This window comes from Sapajus apella, unplaced genomic scaffold, assembly GCF_009761245.1.
Source record: "Sapajus apella isolate SASKATOON/1434 unplaced genomic scaffold, GSC_monkey_1.0 scaffold25, whole genome shotgun sequence".
Taxonomy (NCBI): Eukaryota; Metazoa; Chordata; class Mammalia; order Primates; family Cebidae; genus Sapajus; species Sapajus apella.
Genome location: NW_022436965.1, coordinates 9103104 through 9123927, shown reverse-complemented (window position 1 = coordinate 9123927; position 20824 = coordinate 9103104). Strand labels below are relative to the sequence as shown.

Below are 20824 nucleotides of genomic sequence, written 5' to 3'. Positions count from 1 at the left end.
CTTAATATGGATGTAAACTCACTATCCAGTGCAGCGGCCCACCTAGACAGGGTCAGGAAGAGTCACTTGTGAAGAGCTCTCAATGTTGCCAACTGGAGAAGGTTAGGGAGATGCTGCAAGCAACCTTGCTTGCTTTTTTTTTTTTTTTTTTTTTCCTGATTATAAGGAATATATTTTCATTGAAAAAAATCAGGAAAGTGCAGATAAGCATAAAGAAAATACAGGTAACTTGTAATTCCACTACTTCAAGACAGTACCATTTTGGTTTATTTCCTTCTAGTCTTTTTTTCTTTTTAATGTATTTCACACTGTTGAATTAATATTTTAGATAAAATGTTTTCCCTTTAAAGTATACTGCTGTTCCTCTTAAGACCATGTAATGATTTTTCCAGTGTATTAAAAGTTCTGTAGAAATTAGACTTAATAACATTTAAAAGGCTGCATAATATTCCATTGAGTACACTACACTCAACCGTTCCCCTATTATTAAAGGACTTTCTGTGGAAAACCAGTATGGCAGTTCCTTAAAAAATTAAACATAGGATTAAAAACATTAAACCAGATGATTAACCCTATAAACCAAATTAAACATAAAAATTAAACCATATGATTCAGCAGTTCCACTTCTGGGTATGTGCCCAAAGGAATGGAAAGCAGGGATTGAACAGATTTCTTTATACACCCATGTTCACAGCAGCATTATTCACAAGAGCCAAAAGGTGGAAGCAAACCGCAGTGTTCACTGATGGAGGAAGGGATAAGCAAAATGTGGTCTGTACATACAAGGGGAGCATTCAGCCTTAAAAAGGAAGGTAGGCCTGGCACATGCCACAGCATGGGTGAACCTTGAAAACACGATGCTAAGTGAAATAAGCCAGGCACAAAAGGACAAATATTATGTGCTTCCATTCATGGTAGGTACTGAGAGTGGTCACATTCATAGAGAGAAAATAGAAGCTGGTTGCCAGGGACTGGGAGGAGGGGAGAGTTATTGTTTGATGGTATAGCATTTCAGTTGGGGCAGATGAGTTCTGGAGATGGATGGTAGTGATGATGGCACAGCAGTAGGAGTGTACTTAATGTCACAGAGCTTTACACTAAAAATGGTTTAAAGTGGGAAATTTAATGTTATTTATAGTTTACCACAATTAAACATCTTAATACTGACTTCTTTTGGAAGTTGGGTTTATTGGGGTATAATCTGCATTTGACAAAATCCATTCTTTTTAGATATTCAACTCTGTGTTTTGACAAATGGATATAGTTGGCTAATTACTACCATAATCAAGATATAGAATATTTCTATCACCCTCCAGATTCCCTCCAGACTTTCTAGTTCATCTTTTCTCTTCATCCCCAGCCTCTAGTAAGTGCTGCTTTGTTTGTTCTTACAGTTTTGCCTTTTCCAGAATGTCATAAATGGGATGAGAAGTATACAGTCTTTTTGGCTTCTTGTACTTAGCATAATGCTTTTGAGATTCTTCCATGTCGCTGCATATATCCATAGTTCATTTCTGTTTGTTGCTCCCTAGTTTTCAGTTGTATGGATGATCACAGTTTGTTTATTTACCAATTAAGGGACATTTCAGTTGTTTTCAGTTTGAGGCCATTATGAATGTAGCTGAGACAAATAACTATTCATTGCTGGGTCATATGGTAAGTATATGTATAACTCTATAAGGAGCTGCCAAACTCTCTTCCACGGTGGCTGTATTATTTTGCATTCTCATCAGCAATGTATGAGAGTTACAGTTGCTCCACGTTCTAAGCAGCGTTTGGTATTGTCAGGCTTTTTATTGTTTGGGTTTGGTTTTGTTTTAGCCTTCTAATAAGTGTGTGGTTATAATTACTATGGTTTTAATTTGCATTTACCTGATGATTAATAACATCACATCTTTTCCTGTGCTTTTTGCTGAAGCAGCTGTTCACTTCTTTGGGCCATGTTTTAGTTAGGTTGTTTGTTTTATTATTTAGTTGTAGTTGATTTTTAAATGTTTTACTGCTGTAGATAATGCTTCAGTGAAGAACACTGTATATGAAAATATTGCCCTCACTTTGGATCTGTACTTATAATAATTTTCTAAATCTAGGTCAAAGAAAGTGAACATCTTTGCCATCCTCATATGCCCATTGTCCAACAGCTCTTCAAAACCATTGCACCAATTTAATGTCCTAGTGGTGGCAGTTTGATAGGCATGACAGGCCGTTGTGTTGTCTTAACTGGAATTTCTTTGATTATAATGCTATAGAACTTTTATTCACATAATTATTAAACAGTCTGTTTCTTCTTTTGTGAACCGTCTACCCCTTGCCTGTTTTGATGCAGGATTGACATAGAAAGGGTTAGTTCTAGGGTATGTAGTCCTTCATGCCAGGATCAGCAGTTTACAGTATTTTCTTTCTCTCTCTTTTTTTTTTTCCCCCACAAAATCTTAACTTTGTCTTAGCCTCATTTCTTTCATGTTCAGAGGTCATGAGTTAATTTGCATAGCTGGCAAGGTAAAAATAACTTTAGAGTTGAAGAGAAAAATGTTTACCCTCAAGTTAAACTTGGACACTGGGTGTCAGCACTTCTATGAGAGGCAGACGTCTCTCTATTGTTCCTGATAAATAGAAAGCAGTGTTCTTTTAAATTCCTCTCTGAGGAAATGGCCATGCCACTTAGTTTCCCTGTTGTGAGAGTAACCTCTTGATTCCTCTAACAACTCAGCATTTTATGTGTTCACAATGAAAGTACAATTAAAAGCACTTATTTTGTGCTTACATATCTTTATCAAATAGATTTGGGTAACAAACCATTTCTGTATATAGGCACAATTCTTTTTAATTATTAAAACTGCTTGTATTTTATTATATTCCAAATAGATGGTATGGGATGTGACGTGACTCAGAAGTATTAGAATGATTTTTGACTTAATAACTCTAAAAAGCATTTTGTTTCCTCTGACAAAAGTCTCTTTCATTTTGAGACGCTACAGACAGTTGATATTTTATACAACTTTATGATTGCCTCTTCATCAAGCGCTATAATTGTAGGTTTGTGTTCTATGCCAGTATAGGGAATTGTCTGGGTATTTTCTTTTAAATACTTGTCATCCTAGGAGGCGGATGGCATGGGCCTGTCATGCAAATCAACTTTTCAGGCATCATAGGCAGAACTAGGAAAGTAGAACAATGGAAAAAATATATTTTTCTAAAATTTATGGACTGTGGTTTGTCTGAAAGAGTTATTTGAGAAGGCTTTTATAAACTCAGCTTCTTTAAATGAGATATTTCCAAGACTGCCAAAATAAAAAGATCCCTTGTTCCCCAACACCACACAACACTATGAGAAAATAGACTTTAGTTACTTGGGTTTTTCTTTCCCATATACTCTGAAAGATCCCTTTGGCCAGATTTCTATTCAGTGGTAACCCACACTTGTCAGTGTTTGATGCCATGGGAAGGGGATTCTGGCTTGCTTAAGGATCATGAATGAGTGAATTTTTCAGTCTTCCAGAGATGAAGAGGAAGCAGCATTTCAGTATCTTAGGGATTAAGCTACTTGCTAAGATGACATCAAGAAAAATGCTTGCACTCTCTCTAATTGGTATACTGGTTCCATGCCAGGTGCATAGTTTTGGGTTTTTCCTTGTTTTTCATGTACAAGGATAACCTCAGAGAATGGTTGTTTGGCTCCAGACCACTGCCATTAAGCAAATATCTCAAGAAAGTCACATGAATTTTTCGGTTTTCCAGTGCATATAAGAGTTATGTTTACACTAATAGTGTAACTTATACATATTGTACAGACTATTAAGTGTGCAGTAGCATCATGTGAAAAACAATGTACATATCTTAAAAATACTTCATTGCTAAGAAATGCTTGTGATTGAATTTCTACACACACTGGAAAACAGGTCCTCTTTCCTTGCCTAATGCAGCCATGGCTTGTGGTCCTAAGAAGCATCTGAAGCAAGTAGCAAGTCCAAAGCATTGGATACTGGATATATTGACCAGTGTGTTTGCTCCTTGTCCATCCACCAGTCCTCACAAGTTGAGAGAGTGTTTCCCCCTCATCATTTTCCTAAGGAACAGGCTTAAATATGCCCTGACAGGAGGTGAAGTAAAGAAGATTCGCATGCAGTGGTTTATTAAGATTGATGGCAAGGTCTGAACTGATATATCCTACCCTGCTGGATTCATGGATGTCATCAGCATTGACAAGACGAGAGAGAATTTCCGTCTGATCTATGACACCAAGGGCCACTTTGCTGTACATTAATTATATCACACCTGAGGAGGCCAAGTACAAGTTGTGCAAAGTGAGGAAAATCTTTGTGGGCACAAAAGGAATCCCTCATCTGGTGACTCATGATGCTCACACCATCTGCTACCCTGCTTCCCTCATCAAGGTGAATGATACCATTCATATTGATTTGGAGACTGGCAAGATTACTGATTTCATCGTTTGATTCTGGTAACCTATGTATGGTGACTGGAGGTACTAACCTGGGAAGAATTGGTGTGATCACCAACAGAGAGAGGCACCCTGGATCTTTTGATGTGGTTCACGTGAACAATGCCAATGGCAACATCTTTGCCACTCAACTTTCCAACATTTTTGTTATTGGCAAGGGCAACAAACCATGGATTTCTCTTCCCCAAGGAAAGGGTATCCACCATTGCTGAAAAGAGAGACAAAAGACTGGCGGCCAAACAGAGCAGTGGGTGAAACGGTCCCTGGTGACATGTTAGATCTTTGTATGTAACGAAAAATAATGTGGATGATTAATAGCAAAAAAAAAATGCTCATGATCATCTGAGCCTTCGATGAGTTGTAGCTCCTGGTAGATCTTACCTGGATGTTAATAGCTGCTGACTGATCAGGGTGCCAGTTGCTGAAGGGTGGAGTAGCTGTGGCAATTTCTAAAGATAAGACAAGAACAAACTTTGCTGCATCCATTGACTCTTGCTTTCATGAAATATTTCTCTGTTGCTTGTGATACTGGTTGATAGCATTTGTCTCACAGTAGAACTTCTTTCAGAATTGGAGTCAGTCCTCTCAAACTCTGCTGCTTTATCACCTAATTTCGTGTAATATTATAAATCCTTTGTTGTCACTTTAACAACATTCAAAGCATCTTCCTTCATCAGTAGATTTTATCTCAAGAAACTACTTTCTTTGCTTTCATAAGAAGCGATTTCTTACTGTGGAAATTTTATCATGAGATTGCAGTTGTTCAGTCACATCCTCAGGCTCCACTTCTGATTCTAGTTCTCTTGCTTTTCCTACCGCATCTTAGGATGTGGTTACTTCCTCCACTGAAGTCTTGAACTCCCCAAAGTCATACATAAGAGTTGGGATCAACTTCTTCCAAATTCTTGTTTATGTTGATCTTTTGACTTCCTCTTATGAATTATTAATGTTCTTAATGGCACATAGAATGGTGAGTTCTTTCCAGAAGGTTTCCATGACTTTGACCAGATCCATGAGAGGAATCATGATCTATGGCAGCTGTAGTCTTTTGAGATATTATTTCTTAGATAGTATGACTTGAAAGTCAAAATTACTTCTTATGTATGGACGCAGAGTGAATGTTGTGTTAGCAGGTATGAAAACCACATTAAGCTCTTTGTTTCCATTAGAGCTCTTGATATACTGTCAATGAACTGTAATATTTTGAAAGGAATAATTATTTTTTCTGAGCAGTGGGTCTCAACAGCAGGCTTAAAATATTCAGTAAACCATGCTATAAAGAGATGTACTGTCACCTAGGCTTTGCTGTTCCATTTATGGAGCACAGTCAGAGTAGATTTAGCACAATTCTTAAGGGCCCTAGGATTTTTGGAATGGTCAGTGAACATTGGCTTCACCTTAAGTCACTAGCTATGTTTGCCCATAATGAGAGAGTTAGCCTGTCCCTTTGAAGCTCTTATATGTCTGGCCATGCCAGTTATACCAACTTTCACTTTGGTTTCTTTATCTAGGTGGTATTATCTAAATAGAATAGGTGAGCAGGTTATTGTGAGTGCCAGAAACCAAACCTGGACTAGTTTGAGCAAGGAGGCGCTTTTCAGGGAAGTGATGTTTCACAGAATCACCATGCTGCAGGAAGAATTAGAAAATGGGCCTTACGAACTGCAGGAATAGGGCTCCAGGTCCACCAGAATTCCTTCCTCCTTTCATTCCCTCTTGTCCCTGTAAGATTGGCTTTATTCTTCTCTCTCACTTTCTTCTGGAAGCGAAAATATGGATAGTGACAGCTCTTAAGCGTTTTATCTTATGGCTTCAGCTGCTTCAGAGGAGATCAACCTAAGTCTATAGGCCCTAACTCCAAACATCCAAGGAAGGAACTTCCTGCCCCTGATCCTGTTAACTGTGGCCAGCAGTGCCATGTGAGAGCGTTGTAATTTTTGGAAAGATCTTAGGGATGAAGTATTGTTGTCAGAGGAAGAGGAGGGACTGGCAGTAAAAACAATAGGTGGACATTCCTTATGGGCAATACTGGATTACATAGCTAATCACGGGAATTGGATACTGGAGTTCATTAGTGCATCTTGTAACAAGGCCACTTTTGAGGGTGTGGCTCCCACATGGCTAATTAGCTGGATTCTGGTCTTCAGCTGTGTCCTGCTCTATCCCTGACTAGCCATCTCACAACTGCTTGTTCCTGGTCCTGGGGGGTACCTGAGGAGAGAAAGTGTGTGGGTGGTCGATCAACAGAATTCCTCACCACTACTAGAACGACAACTCAAAGAACATGTATTTATGTAGGTGATTTCTTATAATGTGGATTTCCCTCTCCAGCAATTTTCCTTTGCTTAACTCTCTGAAGCACAGTTTTGGTAACATTCATATGATACTGCAATCATAGGACACCATAAAGCTCTGTAGAGAGGCAACTATGGTTGGCCTAGAGAATAAATTTGTCAAACATACATGCCTTTGGGATATATTACGAGCTATTAGCCGTTATCTTTTGTAGCTTTTGAAGGCACTCCAAGTTTGGAATCAAAATTTCCAGGTTTGAGTCTCAACTTGATCATGTATTATCTCAGTGACCTGGGGCCAGCCAGTTTCTCTCTCTGAACCCTAATTCTCAAACTTATAAAATTGGGATAGTGCTACTGTGTGGAACAGGGCTGTGTAAACTGTGAAATAACAATAAGAAATTTTTCTTTTTGTTGTCATCTCCTGGGCCTGAATGACAGAGTTTTTCACCATTTCTTGGCATTTCTCCTAGGTGTGTCTGAGTGAATAATCAGGGACTTTCTCAGAAAAGAGAAGGCAACCCAGGATCATTGGTAGGAACTTGACCTTCATTTCTGTTATACTAAGGTTAAGCAAACAAAACTCTTTATTTCTGTATTCATCATCTGGCATCCTTTGGGGAACCTCTTCTTGAGGTTAAGGTGAGATTAAGGCTTCCTTTGGAGACAGGTTGGGGCCAAGCTTCATGCTCCAAGGAGGTGTTTCAAGAAGAAAGCAGAGAGGAGCTGTGTGTATTTTCTCTGTGTGAATAGGGACTAATGTGAAACATATGTTATTGCCTTTAATCAGGCTATTAAGTATTTCTCAGTATTGCAGGAATTTCTGTCTGAGAGGTTCTTCTATAGCAGTGGTTCTCAACTAGGGGTGATTTTTTGCTTCCCAGAGGACATTTGACAGTGTCTGGAGATGCTGTTGGTTGTCATTGCTGGGTAGGGTGGCAGGGGGGTGGCAGAAGGGGTTGCCAGTGGTATCTAGTGGTTAGAGGCCAGGGATGCTGCTAAATCTACTACTGCCACGCATAGGGCAGCTCCCTAATGCCAATGATCTGTCCCCGAACATCAATACAACCTCTTTTTCTTAGTGTGGTGGTTTTGATTGATGAGCTTTCTTTTGGTGGGGAAGGAAAGAGAGGATTTTTAGGCCATGATTTTTATTCCCATCAAAAGGCATATTTTGAGACCACTTCATACCCACTAGGATTCTTCTGAAATTTAAATTGGGAACCCTATTTTAAATTTCAGAAGGGGTTACCTTACTTTTGTTAAATGCAATACTATTTATTTCCTCCTAGAAATGGCATAGATCTGTCTTGGAAAGGGCAAGGTGGCTCTACTCTCTTTCTCCTTCTCTTAAGAAATATTAAGACTTCTTAGTTCTTATATATTGTCTGTGTTTTTACAAGAAAGCCTGTGCTCCAGTTTGGCCATAAATTAAGTCAGAGCCATGCATATTAAGCAATGTACACCACCAAGCCATAAATCAAACAAATGGGCAGCAACAAAAGAAACCCCAAACCAACCAACCAAAAACACATCAGAAACAGACAAATGCCCCATGACAGTTTTGAGTGTGTGTGAAAGAGGGAGAGAGAGAGATCTTTAAGACTGTCCATTCTGGAGGGCAGCAAGATGTTGCTGCTTCAGGTAGCACGGAGGGAACAGATTCTATTCTAGAATGCTGTGTTTGTGGTTCTTGGAAAAGCACAGCGAAACCTTTCAAGGCAAACTGTTGCATCATTCTGGGATAACACCAAGAAGCTGCATGGTGCTGTTAAAGCAACCATTCATGTTGGTCTGTTTTGTCTTCTGTAGAAGTGGGTTTTTCAAACTGTGGACCAGCCCCATTGAAGGGTCATGAAATTAATTTAGTTGGTTAAAACCAGCATTAACCTTAAGAAAGAATTGAAGAGAAAATATGAGTACATTACATGGAGAGTATTGTTTTATGAAACGTCATTTAATTTTATGTACACACACACACATCCTGGGTTGTGATGTAAAATATATTTCTTAATGTAGGCTATGATCAAAAAAGCTTGAAAAATCACTACTTTAAATGTTTTCACCTTTGTTCTAGAACATAGGTCAGTTGAAGCCCAAAACATATTTTCCATTCTAACTCAGTGGCCTGAGTTTTGTTACCTTCTTACCTGCTCATTCCTAAACCAGTCACTACCCAGGACAGTGGATGATTTGCTTACACGAATCTAGATTCACCTGCAGGGAGTCTGGAGATCCGCCTGGCCTCCCTGGCATGCATGTTGTCAGGGAAGGCCGCTTCAGGAATGGCCTGTGGGGCTAGAGAGGGTGGACTTAGTTCAGGTACAGAGATGAAGGTAAACACCCGGTTATAGCAGCTGGGGCTGGGCTTGGGGAGGAGGTTAACGATCAATGGTTAATCAGGAAAATCCCTTTGAGCTCAGAGAAGCATTGTGGTTAACCTGGTGTTCCGTCACCGAATTAAGCCTGGCACTCTTTGAACACTGCTGGGCTTGGTCCAAACCCTTAACACAGCCTATAAAGTTTTCCTTCTGTGACATTTCCCAGTCTCTCAGACTCTGTTTTTCTTTCCTTTTCTTTCTTTTTATTTTTTTCCTGAGACAGAGTCTCACTCTGTTGCCTAGGCTGGAGTGCAGTGGCATGATCATGATTCACTGCAGCCTCTATCTCCTGGGGTCAAGTGATTCTCCCACCTCAGTCTCCCAAGTAGCAGGGACTACAGACACATGCCACCATGTGCAGCTTATTTTTATTTATTTTTGTAGAGATAGGTTCTTGCCATGTTGCCCAGGCTGGCCTTGAACTCCTGGACCCAAGCAATTCCCCCAACTTGGCCTCCATAAGTGCTGAGATTACAGGTGTGAGCCATAGTGTCTGGCCCTCTTCGGGCTCCTGTCTACTCTCCCCCGATTCATTAGGTTTCAGCCACACTGGCCTTGTTTCAGTTTTTCAAGCATGCTAATTTCCTTTGTGCCTCTGGACCTCTGTGCATGTCTTTTTCTGCATATGGAATGCTCTTCCTACATTGTTTCCTCTGACCTACTCCAGCATTACCTTTGAGCTCGTCTGCCACTTCCACAGGGAAGCTTCTTTCCCTGACCTTCCACTTAACCATAATTGAGGCCCATTTTATGTATATCTGTTTCATTAAGTATCATGAGGACAGCCATGTTTACCATCTTGTTCTCCACTGTAATGCCAGGGTCTGTTGCATGGCACATGGTCAGGAAGTATCTCAACTGTAGAGTGAATCATAGACTCTGGGATGGAGCTAAGCCTAATGGCGTCAAGGGGCCCCAGCAGAGTAGGTGGGGAGGAAGAGGCAGCTTGCGGACATCGGGCTGGGCTTGACATCTTTTATTCCTTCCCTAGCCTTGTCCTCTTCCCTCAAATATATTTTGGTCAAATTGATTTTCTTTGGTTTATCTCTATGTGAACAATTTAATACACAAAGACGTTTTAAAAAGTAAAATGAAATCTCCAGAAATTGATTCCCAAATCAAATCACACTTTCAGTAATTTATTTAAAAGAAATGGAAAGCAAAACATCATGTGTAATTCAGTAGATTTTTGATAGATCATAATTACTTATACATGTGGCTAACCCCCTTCCATTTGGATATCCAATTATTAGGTGTCATGGGCCCATCACAGCTCTGTGGACACGTCTGTGGGTGAGTCCAGCTGATCTGCTGCAATTGGAAATGTATTAACACCCACTTCTCCTTGAGTGAAGGGCATTTCTAGAGCATGACTATTGCATATTGTTCTGGAAGGAGCCATAGTGTATGGAAATGTTTCAGGAGCTGGTTTTGAACTGAGTTACAAGGATCTAACTCATTCGTGGTCAGACCCATGTTCTAAGAGTTCTAAGATATAAGAACTGTATGTAATTGGTAGTTAAACACAGAGCAGATCTCTGGATGCTGAGAGGAAGGGCATCAGTGTGAGCTACAGAAGCATAGTACCATAGAGGCAGGTGTTGGCTTACAGAGTTAGAGCCAGGAGGGGTCTGAGAGGTCCCTTTATCTGCCGATTTCATTTTATAGTTAAGAAAATGGATAGATTCTTTCTCTTCTTCCTCTGCAACACCTACTAATTATTTTCTATGAGCCAAACTGTAGTAGACTTTTTTTTTTTCCAGGTTCTTCCTCATTCAGCTTCCCCAGTGGCCCCTGCTTTCTTTTTTGGGAGAATCTTATTGTGTGTATTCCTGGGGGGAGTCTTGCTCACCTTGGAAGCGGTAGAGGATTTGGGTGCAGGGAGACTTCAGCTTGACCACATGCTTCTTCCTCCTGGCTTTACTCTTAAGCTGATGATGCTACACCACCAAGACAGTTGATGTTTATATTCATAGCAATAGCCACGGTGGCCTAGAATCAGATTTCCCAGCATCTCTGACCTTTGCCAAGTGTGTTAGTTTCCTATGGCTGCTGTAACAAATGACCACAAATTAGGTGGCTTAAAGCAACACACATGTATTTTCTTACAGTTCTGGAAGTCAGAAGTCTAAAATCACTGTCACTAGGCCAAAATCCAGGATCGTGCTTCCCATCTCTCCTCGTGGAGGCTTTAAGAGAAAGTTCTTTTCTTTGCCTCTTCCAGCTTCTAGAGCTGCATTCCCGTGTTGTTTGGCCCTTGGGCCCTCCCTCCTTCTTCAGAGCCAGATGCAGAATAACTTGCACATTGCCTTCTCTCTCTCTCTAGTCAATCTTCTGCCTTTTTATTATAAGGGCACTTATGATTGTGTCTCTAGTTCACCTGGATAATCCAGGCTACTCTTTCCACTGCAAGATACTTAATCCCATCTGCAAAGTCCCTTTTGCCATAACCAGTAACATTCACAGATTTCTCAATTAGGATCTGGATATCCCTGCCACAATAAGATTCCTGCTTTCCTCTTTTCCCAGCCTGGTCTTCCAACATCCCCTCAATTCTGTGAGTTCCTGATATCTTCTCAGTATACCTTTTTAGAGGGAGGGAGCTGATGGGTCTGCAGTTTCAGACAGTTAGAATCTGTTTCTGTTGTTTATGACCAGGAACCCCCATGGTATATCAGTGCTATGTGCAGAACTTCGCAAGCATTAATTTTTTTATCCTTGTTTTAACTTTCTTGGAAGGCACTGTTGCCTTTTTCCAGATAAGAAAACTGTAGCTGAGCGTGGCAATTGCCAAAAGCCAGACAGCTAGTATAGGTGGTGGAACTGGGATTTGAAACTAGCCAATGTGACTGGAGAGCATGTGCCTTCCCCTTTCTCAGAATCCTAGTTCAATGAGCTTTTGGTCATTAGACCTTTTCCGAGGAGGAGGTAGAGTGTTATCTGGGCCCTGAGGTCTGAATCAAATTGTTTAGTCAGAGAGAAGGCAAAGGAGAAACCTTCCAGGGAGGAAGGAGGCTGGAGAGTAAGAAGTGAACCCAAGAGAGCTAAAGGAAGGGACATGACAGATAAAGTGGAATGACCGATAAAGGAACTAACCGCGATGGAATGTTTTTGAATGGACACAGCAACTCATTTATGTCAACTACCCATGGGAATCATATTCTGACTCAACTCTGTGTTGGGAATTCGGCTTGCATTAGGTCCCTTGCTGCCTCCTCAGGGTCTCCTCATCACATGGGCTGGTTAAAACCTCACATCCTTTGCTAGTGTTAGCCTTTTCTCACAGATGCTGATGAACAGCCTGTCTTTCAAAAACTTAACAAAGTTTTCCATTGGTATTTATATGGGTAATTTCTGGAGCTCGGGAGACATCCTGGACCTGATTGCGAAAGACCTCTGGCTCGCATCTCCTCTCAGAAGGGGAGCTTGGAAATTTTGTCTAGGGCTGGGGCAACAACTAAGCGGAGAGCTCTTTTTCTGGTCTTTTCTGGTCAATACTTAAGTGTAACTGTCAGATTTAGCAAATAAAAATATATGACATCTAGTTAAATCTGAATTTCAGATTCCAGACAAATAACGAATAGTCCATGCATTCTACAAATATTGCACTAAAAATTATTTGTTTATCTGAAATTCAAACTTAACTGGGTGTCCTGCATTTTAGCTGGCAACCCTGGACCTGTGACCACTGCTTCAGGGTATTTCAGGCATGGATTTGCACAGTGGAATATGCCTTTGAAAAGAGACTGTAGACCTGGATTGACAAGGAGGCTACGAAAGACCCCAAAGTCAAAGGGAATGCAAGGTTGAAGAATTCTTTTGGTGACCAACTTGGGAAGAGATGACTTGGTTCTTTTTGCTCAGGGCATTACTTCTGTCCCATTCTGCCGTGCCACTGCAGTATGGCCACGACAGGAAAGACTTGTGCTGCATCGTCAGGATTGTATCAATCTCCATTCTCTTCCCTACTTGCTGACACCTAGAAGTAAAAACATTCGAGGTGGGGCTGAGCCATGATCTCTAACAGGAAACAGTTGTTGAACTTGACTGTGTGCAGAACATGATGCCTGTGCTGGTGGAGGTCAGAGGGCTGAGTGTGCTTTCTGACTCTCCTCTGTTGTGGGGGCAAAGTGGGCATTAAGCACCCCTCTGTGTGCAGAGCTTTTTCCACCAGGCTATGTGCCTAAAGTGACAAAAGAAACAGAAAACACGCTTCTGCTCTTGAGGAGCACAAACATGTGCCTCTTGGGACAGCGGAGAGCTTAGGCTTTTATTAACTCAAAATTGGAGTTACTCTCAGTGGCCTCACTCTGATTTTGTGGCGTGTGTGTCTCTCCACTGTGTGTATATAGAAATACTGCAGCAGTTATCACCTGCCATTAAGCTGCTTCTGTATGTAGTAATTAAGAGAGGTGCATGGAGTCTTGTCTTTGCTGGTCCTGGCAGTGAGACATGGCAGGTGATCTGTGGCACTTGGTGATTTGCAGCCTTAGAATCACAAAACTGTGACCTTGGTATTTTTGCCAACACACTGGACTAAGGAACAGTGGATGACCCAGCACTGGGCAAACGTTATGCACATAATGGCAGAGTGAGTAAGGACTGGCTTTGACATTAGAAGAGAACGGACTTTAACTCCTGGTCTTGCCATTTATTAGCAACTTAATTTTTTCTAAGCTTTGGCTTGCTGTTTTATGAAATGGAGACAACAGCAGTACGAGGAAAGTGTTGAAGATTTAATGACATACCATTTGAAAATGCTAACAGACAGCAAGTGACAACACAGACCCTGTGTTTGTCACTGTGGCATTTCCCATTCTCATAGCACTTTGTAAGCAACTCCGTTATAATGCTTCACGGTGTGTTATAATTTATTTCTTTTATGTGTCTGTTTACTTCCACTAGACTGAGAGTCAAAAGCTGTTTTCTACTCCTTACTTTTCCAGTAGCCTCCTGATTAAGCCCTGGTACTTACAAGGCCTGTGGTTTTGCTGAGCTGTGTGTACTTCAATACTTAAACTTTGCTAGGATGCAAGTCTTTAACTTCTGAGTTTCCATTCTTTCCTCTTCCTCTCTTGCTCTCTTACTGAGAACTGGGAAGATCCCACAAGAAAGGATCTGTCCAGTCCTTAGTAAGAGAGTCTATTGAGAATATTACCCTCTCAACATCAGTCAGAATGGTGATTATTAAAAAGTCAAGAAATGACAGATGCTGGTGAGGTTGTGGAGAAATAGAAACACTTTTACACTGTTGGCGGGAATGTGAATTAGTTCAGCCATTGTGGAAGACAATGTGGTGATTCCTCAAAGATCTAGAACCAGAAATGCCATTTGACCCAGCAATCCTATTGCTGGCACTTGGTGATTTATGGCCTTAGAATTACAAAACTGTGGCCTTGGTATTTTTAGCAGCACACTGGGACTAAGGAACAGTGGACCCATATGTTCATTGCAGAACTATTTGAAAAAGCAAAGATATGCAATCATCCCAATGCCCATTGATGATAGGCTGGATAAAGATGTGGTATGTATATATACACCATGGAATACTATGCAACCATAAAATGGAACGAGATCATATCCTTTGCAGGGACATTGATGGAGCTGGAAGCCATTATCCTCAGCAAACTAATGTAGGAATAGAAAACCAAACACCACACATTCTCACTCATAAATGGGACTGAACTGGTGAGAACACATGGACACAGGGAGGGGAACAACACACACTGGGGCCAATAAAGGGGTAGGGGATGGGGGGAAGGGAGGAGAGCATCAGGAGAAATAATTAAGGCATGCTGGGCTTAATACCTAGGTGATGGGTTGATACGTGCAGGAAACCATCATGGCACACGTTTGCATAACAAACCTGCACATTCTGCACGTGTACCTCAAAACTTAAAATTTTTTTAAAGATGATACATTTTATCTATATGTATTTTATTTTTTATTGTACTTTAGGTTCTGGGGTACATGTGCAGATCATGCAGGATTGTTGCATAGGTACACACATGGCAAGGTGGTTTGCTGCCTCCATCCCCCCGTCACCTACATCTGGCATTTCTCCCCATGTTACCCTCTCCAACCTCCCTACTCCCTGCTGTCCCTCCTTTGGCCACCCCCAACAGACCCCAGTGTGTGATGCTCCCCTCCCTGTGTCCCTGTGTTCTCATTGTTCACCCGCCTATGAATGAGAACATGTGGTGTTTGATTTTCTGTTCTTGTGTCAGTTTGTTGAGAATGATGGTTTCCAGATTCATCCATGTCTCTAGAAAGGACACGAACTCATCATTTTTAATGGCTGTGTAGTATTCCATGGTGTATATGTGCCACATTTTCCTTGTCCAGGCTATTGTCGATGGACATTTGGGTTGGTTCCAGGTCTTTGCTATTGTAAACAGTGCCGCAGTGAACATACATGTGCATGTGTCTTTATAGTAGAATGATTTATAATCCTTTGGGTATATACCCAGTAATGGGATTGCTGGGTCAAATGGATCCTCATTAGACTGTAAATGCTTGAGGATAGATATTCAGTACTCCCCTGTGTACTGAAACACGTGTATGTTGGAATAGTATCCCAGCTTGCTACCCTATTCTCATAGTAAGTTCTAGAATTTCCTGATGTTCTCTCTTTTTGACCTCTGCTTCAACAAATGTATTAATTTAATCAGTGCAATTCAAGTTCAATTCATCAAGCTGTTATTGAGTGTCTCTTACTTGCCAGTCACTGGACTAGGATTTAGGGGTTGAGATGAGTAAAATGGCGCCTCCATTAGAGGTGTTTCAGATTTAGTAGGAGAGACAGATGAGAAAACAGAACTTCTCCAGGATGTGGTTAGAGCAGTGATAGAGGTGGACACATTATGGGAGCCCAGAACAGGGCTCCTTTTCCTCTAAGAATCCCATTGTTCCTGCTTTCTAACGGGTGAACAGGGGTGCCATCTGTCATTCCTGCCTCAAGGAGTATTTGAACAGTGGGAGTTAGGAAGCAGCCAGTGGCCAATGCGCAAAAATTAAAGACCCAGCTGGTAGCCCTCCTGCACTGGAGGAGAGAAAAGAAAGTTCTGAGGGCCAGGACAGCACGAGGCTGCAGGCTGCATGGCCCTGGCCGCAGCGGGGTTGGGAGAGTTTGGGGAGCAGGTAGTTTCAGCCAAGGACTAACTTGGTGGCATGGGCATACATCATGGCTGTGTAAGACCCCGCAACAAATACCATGTTTTTTCTTCCTTCTTTCAAGTTAGCTTTGCTTTTGTTCCCTTTCCCGTGTCTCTGACATTTGCTTCTCTCCCGAGTTTTTATTTATTTCCTTTCCTGTTTATATCCCTACATTTTCTTTTACTGCTCACTCTTCTCACTCTTCTTTTTCTCTACCATGTTTCCCCTCTACATTTGAGCCTTCTTTGCCTTTTAATTTTATCTTTCTGCCTCTACCACTGTGTTCTGAAACATACCTGTTAAACTCAGGGTTGGAGAGGAAATTTTCATTTCCAGCAGGGCTGTTTATGATATGAAAAGTGTGTCTCATGTGTATCTGAGTATCCTAGGAAACAGAAGTTTAATTTCTAACTCATATTCTGCATACTGTGTTTAGAAGATACTGTCATGGAAGGAGAGCCTCCCACCCAGACAGCCCAGGAGACTGTGCTGTGCACCTTACCTTTATGACAAGAACCAGCAAAACAGTCATCCCTTTTCTTGTGATGATTCTCTTATGCCCACACCTATCCTTGAAGTTTCTCTTTATCTGTCCTCTTTCTCTTTTATTTCTGTCATATTTTTCAGTTCTATTTTCCATGTTTCTCCTTGTTCCTTTTTCTCTTTAGTCCTTCCCTACTTATTAGAAATTTTATGACCCCATCCTTAATGTCTTTCTTTGGCCTTGGAAGGTAGAGTCAAAAGCAGTGTGGAAGACACCACTCCCCCAAGTCACCCCGGTTTCCAACAATGGCATGGAAGTGTGAGTCACGAGAGATGGGGAAGATTCGGAAACCTTGTCTAGCTCTTGAGATTCTTTATGAGTAGGATTTCTTTCTGCTGCTTATTTTTAGGTAGCATGAACGTAGACTCAGAGAATCTTAAGGTTGACAGGAATCTCTACTGGTTGTTGATATAACCTTCAGCCCATGTAGGAACCCTCTTTACTTCCTAGTGATGCTCCATAGGCGGCCTCCGGATACCTGGAGTTTTGGGAAGGCTGCCAGCACATGAAGCCGTCTGCTTGGCTGTTGGCAGTACTCCTTGTGTCAGTTACCACTTGTGATTCTGTTGTCCTGGTCTGTATGATTCGTACCTAATGATTGTATGTCTGCTTCCAAGGGCCACAGGATGTGCACTTTCTATACTGTTCTCTTTCTGAGATTGAAGATGTGTTGAATATTGAAGGCATTTCTGGTACCTTCTTTAATACTTGACTATTTCAGAGAGGTTCCATCGGAAATAAAACAAGCCATTCTTGCCACCCTTTGACTATAGAGGAACCCAGTTTTCTGAATGCCTCATTTCCTGATGGTTCCACGTAGCAGGGATTGTTCTGGAGGGGTTATGAGGGAGAAACTTCCTTTCATTCTTAACAGAAAGAAGAATAAAATGAGCAAGTTTTAAATTAGTATTTTATTAATATTAGTAAGCTTTGCATTAGCCACAATGTCTGTGTGCACATTGTAGTTTGAAGAACTGAAAAATATGACACACATAGAAAAAGAGAAAGAGGGGAGAGATAAGGAGAAACTTCAAGGATGGGAGTGGAGATGGAGAACCACAGGAAAAGGGATCGTTGTTTTGCTGGCTCTTGTAATAAAGGTAAGGTACACAGCACAGTCTTCTGTGCTGCATGGGTGGGAGATTCTCCTTTCACGGCGGTGTCTTCTAAACACAGTATATTGTAATATTAAATACCATGTCTTTTTATTTTTATAGCTAGACCACGATACCCCCCATTTTAGAGATAATGGGAGTGAGGTTCATAGAAGTTGAGAGACTTGTGTCGAGTCACCTGTTCTCACAGAATGAGTCAGACTTAAACTCACTTGTGCTTTTAGTCTTCTGCTGTGTTTTTCATAAATTCATGTCCTTGTCTCTCCAAAGTCCCTGCAATGTCATGAGAATATATGAAATATCTCCCTGGTGTACACAATCTAATAGAATTGTGGATTTGTGTATGTGTATGTGTGTGTTTCTTTATATGGCTGTGGAATGCGGAAAAATAGAAACAAAGAAATCCAATTAGGGTCAAAGAGTGGTTTTGTGCAATTATAAAATACGCTATGTGAAGACCATTGAAGTTATTCTCCAGTTGTAAGGATCAGTGTAATTGATTTGTTTGGTAAAAATTCTAAGTGTCAAGGTAGAGAGGAGTTAATCCAGAGAAATTTCATGAAGGACATAGACAGGGGAACCTAAGAAAATTTTAAAATAAAAGAATTCAAGGATTTGGTGGCTTGGAAAGAGGAGGAGGAGTTTGAAAGGGGAAGAGAGGAGAGAGGGGACAAGGTTTGGGGACAGGAGTGGGACAGATGTTGCTGACCTTGTGTTTTGCTCGGGATTTGGAACTAGGGTTCTGGTATGATAAGTTTTCCTTCTTTGCAAAGTGAAACCCAGATGGCTAAATTTAATTCCACTTGGAGCCACTGGTGATTCACCCAAGCTCAGGTGCGCCCACATACAGCTGGCGTCAGCGCTGTGTGCTTTCCAGGCTGAGCTTGCCTCAGCCCCACTTCTTGCATGGGAAAGAGGGGAAAGCCAGACTGGTAACCTTGACCCTTCTGTGTCTCTGTCTGCAGCATCCTGGCCACTGCGGGAACCCACTTCAACACTCATGTGGACCTGAGGACCCTCCGGGCTGTGCGTGTCCTGCGGCCCTTGAAGCTCGTGTCAGGGATACCTAGTGAGCATCTGCCATTCTTTCTGCTCTGCTAAGAACTTACTTGATGTGTCCTCAGCTGGATCCAGGTCTAAGGGAATTTGGGATAAACAGACAATATTCCTCCTGGGAAAAAGCCCCAGTGGTAATAAATAGTGGAGTTGGAGCACTCTGGCATAACATTTTACTTTTAAAGTTAACTTTTTGCAGATATAAAAGGTAATGGAAAATATATACAGAAAATGTGGAAAGTAAACAAAAAAGGAAAGCATTCTTTATCTTTTCACTCAGAAATCACTTTTGTTAAAATTTCAGTATTTTCCATTTTTCTCCTGTGCATTTTAATATAATTGAAATCATTATGTATATTGTAGTTGTATATCCTGAAATCAGTATTTTCCTAACCTTAAAAATTCTTGGCTGGGCACAGTGGCTCATGCCCGTAATTCCAGCACTTTGGGAGGCTGAGGTGGGCGGATGGCTTGAGTTCAGGAGGAGTTCAAGACCAGCGTGGGCAACATGGTGAAACCCTATTGCTACAGAAAATACAACAACAACAACAATTAGCTGAGCATGGTGACTCATTCCTGTAGTCCCAGCTACTCAGTAAACCGAGGCGGGAGGATTGCATGGGCTTGGGAGGTCAAGGCTGCAGTGAGCCATGATAACGCCACTGCAATCCAGCCCCTGCGACAGACCGAGACTCTGTCTCAAAACAAAAATTCTTACATGTGTTATGATTTATTTAGCCATTTTAATGTTTTATGTTGCTGGATGACATAAAAAATAAAAATAGGCTATTTCCAGTTTTTCTCCAACTATAAATGTACTGCAACAAACATCTTTTTACTTAAATCTTTATTCAAATCTCTGACTGTTCTCTTGGCTAGAATCCTAGAAGTGCAATGTGTGGGTCAAAGGATATAGCATTTTCTGAACAGTGCTTGTACTCACTATGCTTCCCCAGCAGGGACTGAGAGAACTGGGTCTGAGATAGAGCGAATGGGAAGATGAGCTTTGTCTCAGCTCTTGTGGACTTTACAGCCTAGCAGAGCTGGGCCTAATTTCCTTTAGGAAAGGAATACACGTAAATAAACTTAATCTATCGGAGGAATCCAGCAGACAGCGTGGATGAAACCAGTGAGGGAATGAAACCAATCCTGCCCTGACAGATGGTGCTGAGGGATGGCTGCATTGGTCACTCCGTCCTTTCTTCTAGGCCTGCAGATTGTGTTGAAGTCCATCATGAAGGCCATGGTACCTCTTCTGCAGATTGGCCTTCTGCTCTTCTTTGCCATCCTGATGTTCGCTATCATTGGCCTGGAGTTCTACAGTGGGAAGTTACACCGAGCGTGCTTCATGAACAATTCAGGTAGGGCCACTCTTTTCTGTCTTCTCCTTTTCCCTTCTTCCCTCTGTTAGCTGGGGCTCATTTCAGGGCTCCTGGAGGCTCGTTGGAAAGGCATGTCCTATTCCAACCCTGGAATTAAGTCAGAAGTTTCTAGTCAGGAGCCTTTTGAGGCACAACCAACCTAGACTAGAGATCCTCACTTGACGTTAACATTGCAAAGCAAATACATAGTTGGAAGATTTCAAATAGATGGTCTTGGCTCTCCTATCCCATGGTCAAGGACGATGCAAATTAACTTCAAAAGCCATCTGTCTGAGCCAGGCATGGTAGCACACACCTGTAGTTCTAGCTATTCCCTGGAGGCTTAAGTGAGAGGCTCATTAAGCCCAGGAGTTTGAGGCCAACCTGGACAACTAGTTAGACCCCAGTCTCTCCCTCTACAAGAAAGCCATCTGTCTGAATATCTGAATCAATACTCCT

At 41.5% G+C, this 20824-nt stretch overlaps 1 protein-coding gene and 1 pseudogene across 8 annotated transcripts in view; both read left to right on the top strand.

Moving 5' to 3' along the window:
- CACNA1E (calcium voltage-gated channel subunit alpha1 E) overlaps positions 1–20824 on the top strand; it is a 502806-nt gene that overhangs the window by 251210 nt on the left and 230772 nt on the right. For all 8 annotated transcript variants that reach the window (XM_032291227.1, XM_032291223.1, XM_032291222.1 and 5 more), the window contains 2 exons: positions 18914–19017; positions 20213–20365. In XM_032291227.1, coding sequence (XP_032147118.1) covers positions 18914–19017; positions 20213–20365 — 257 coding nt within the window. The remainder of the gene's footprint in view (positions 1–18913; positions 19018–20212; positions 20366–20824) is intronic.
- On the top strand, positions 3392–4788 carry LOC116560050 (annotated as a pseudogene).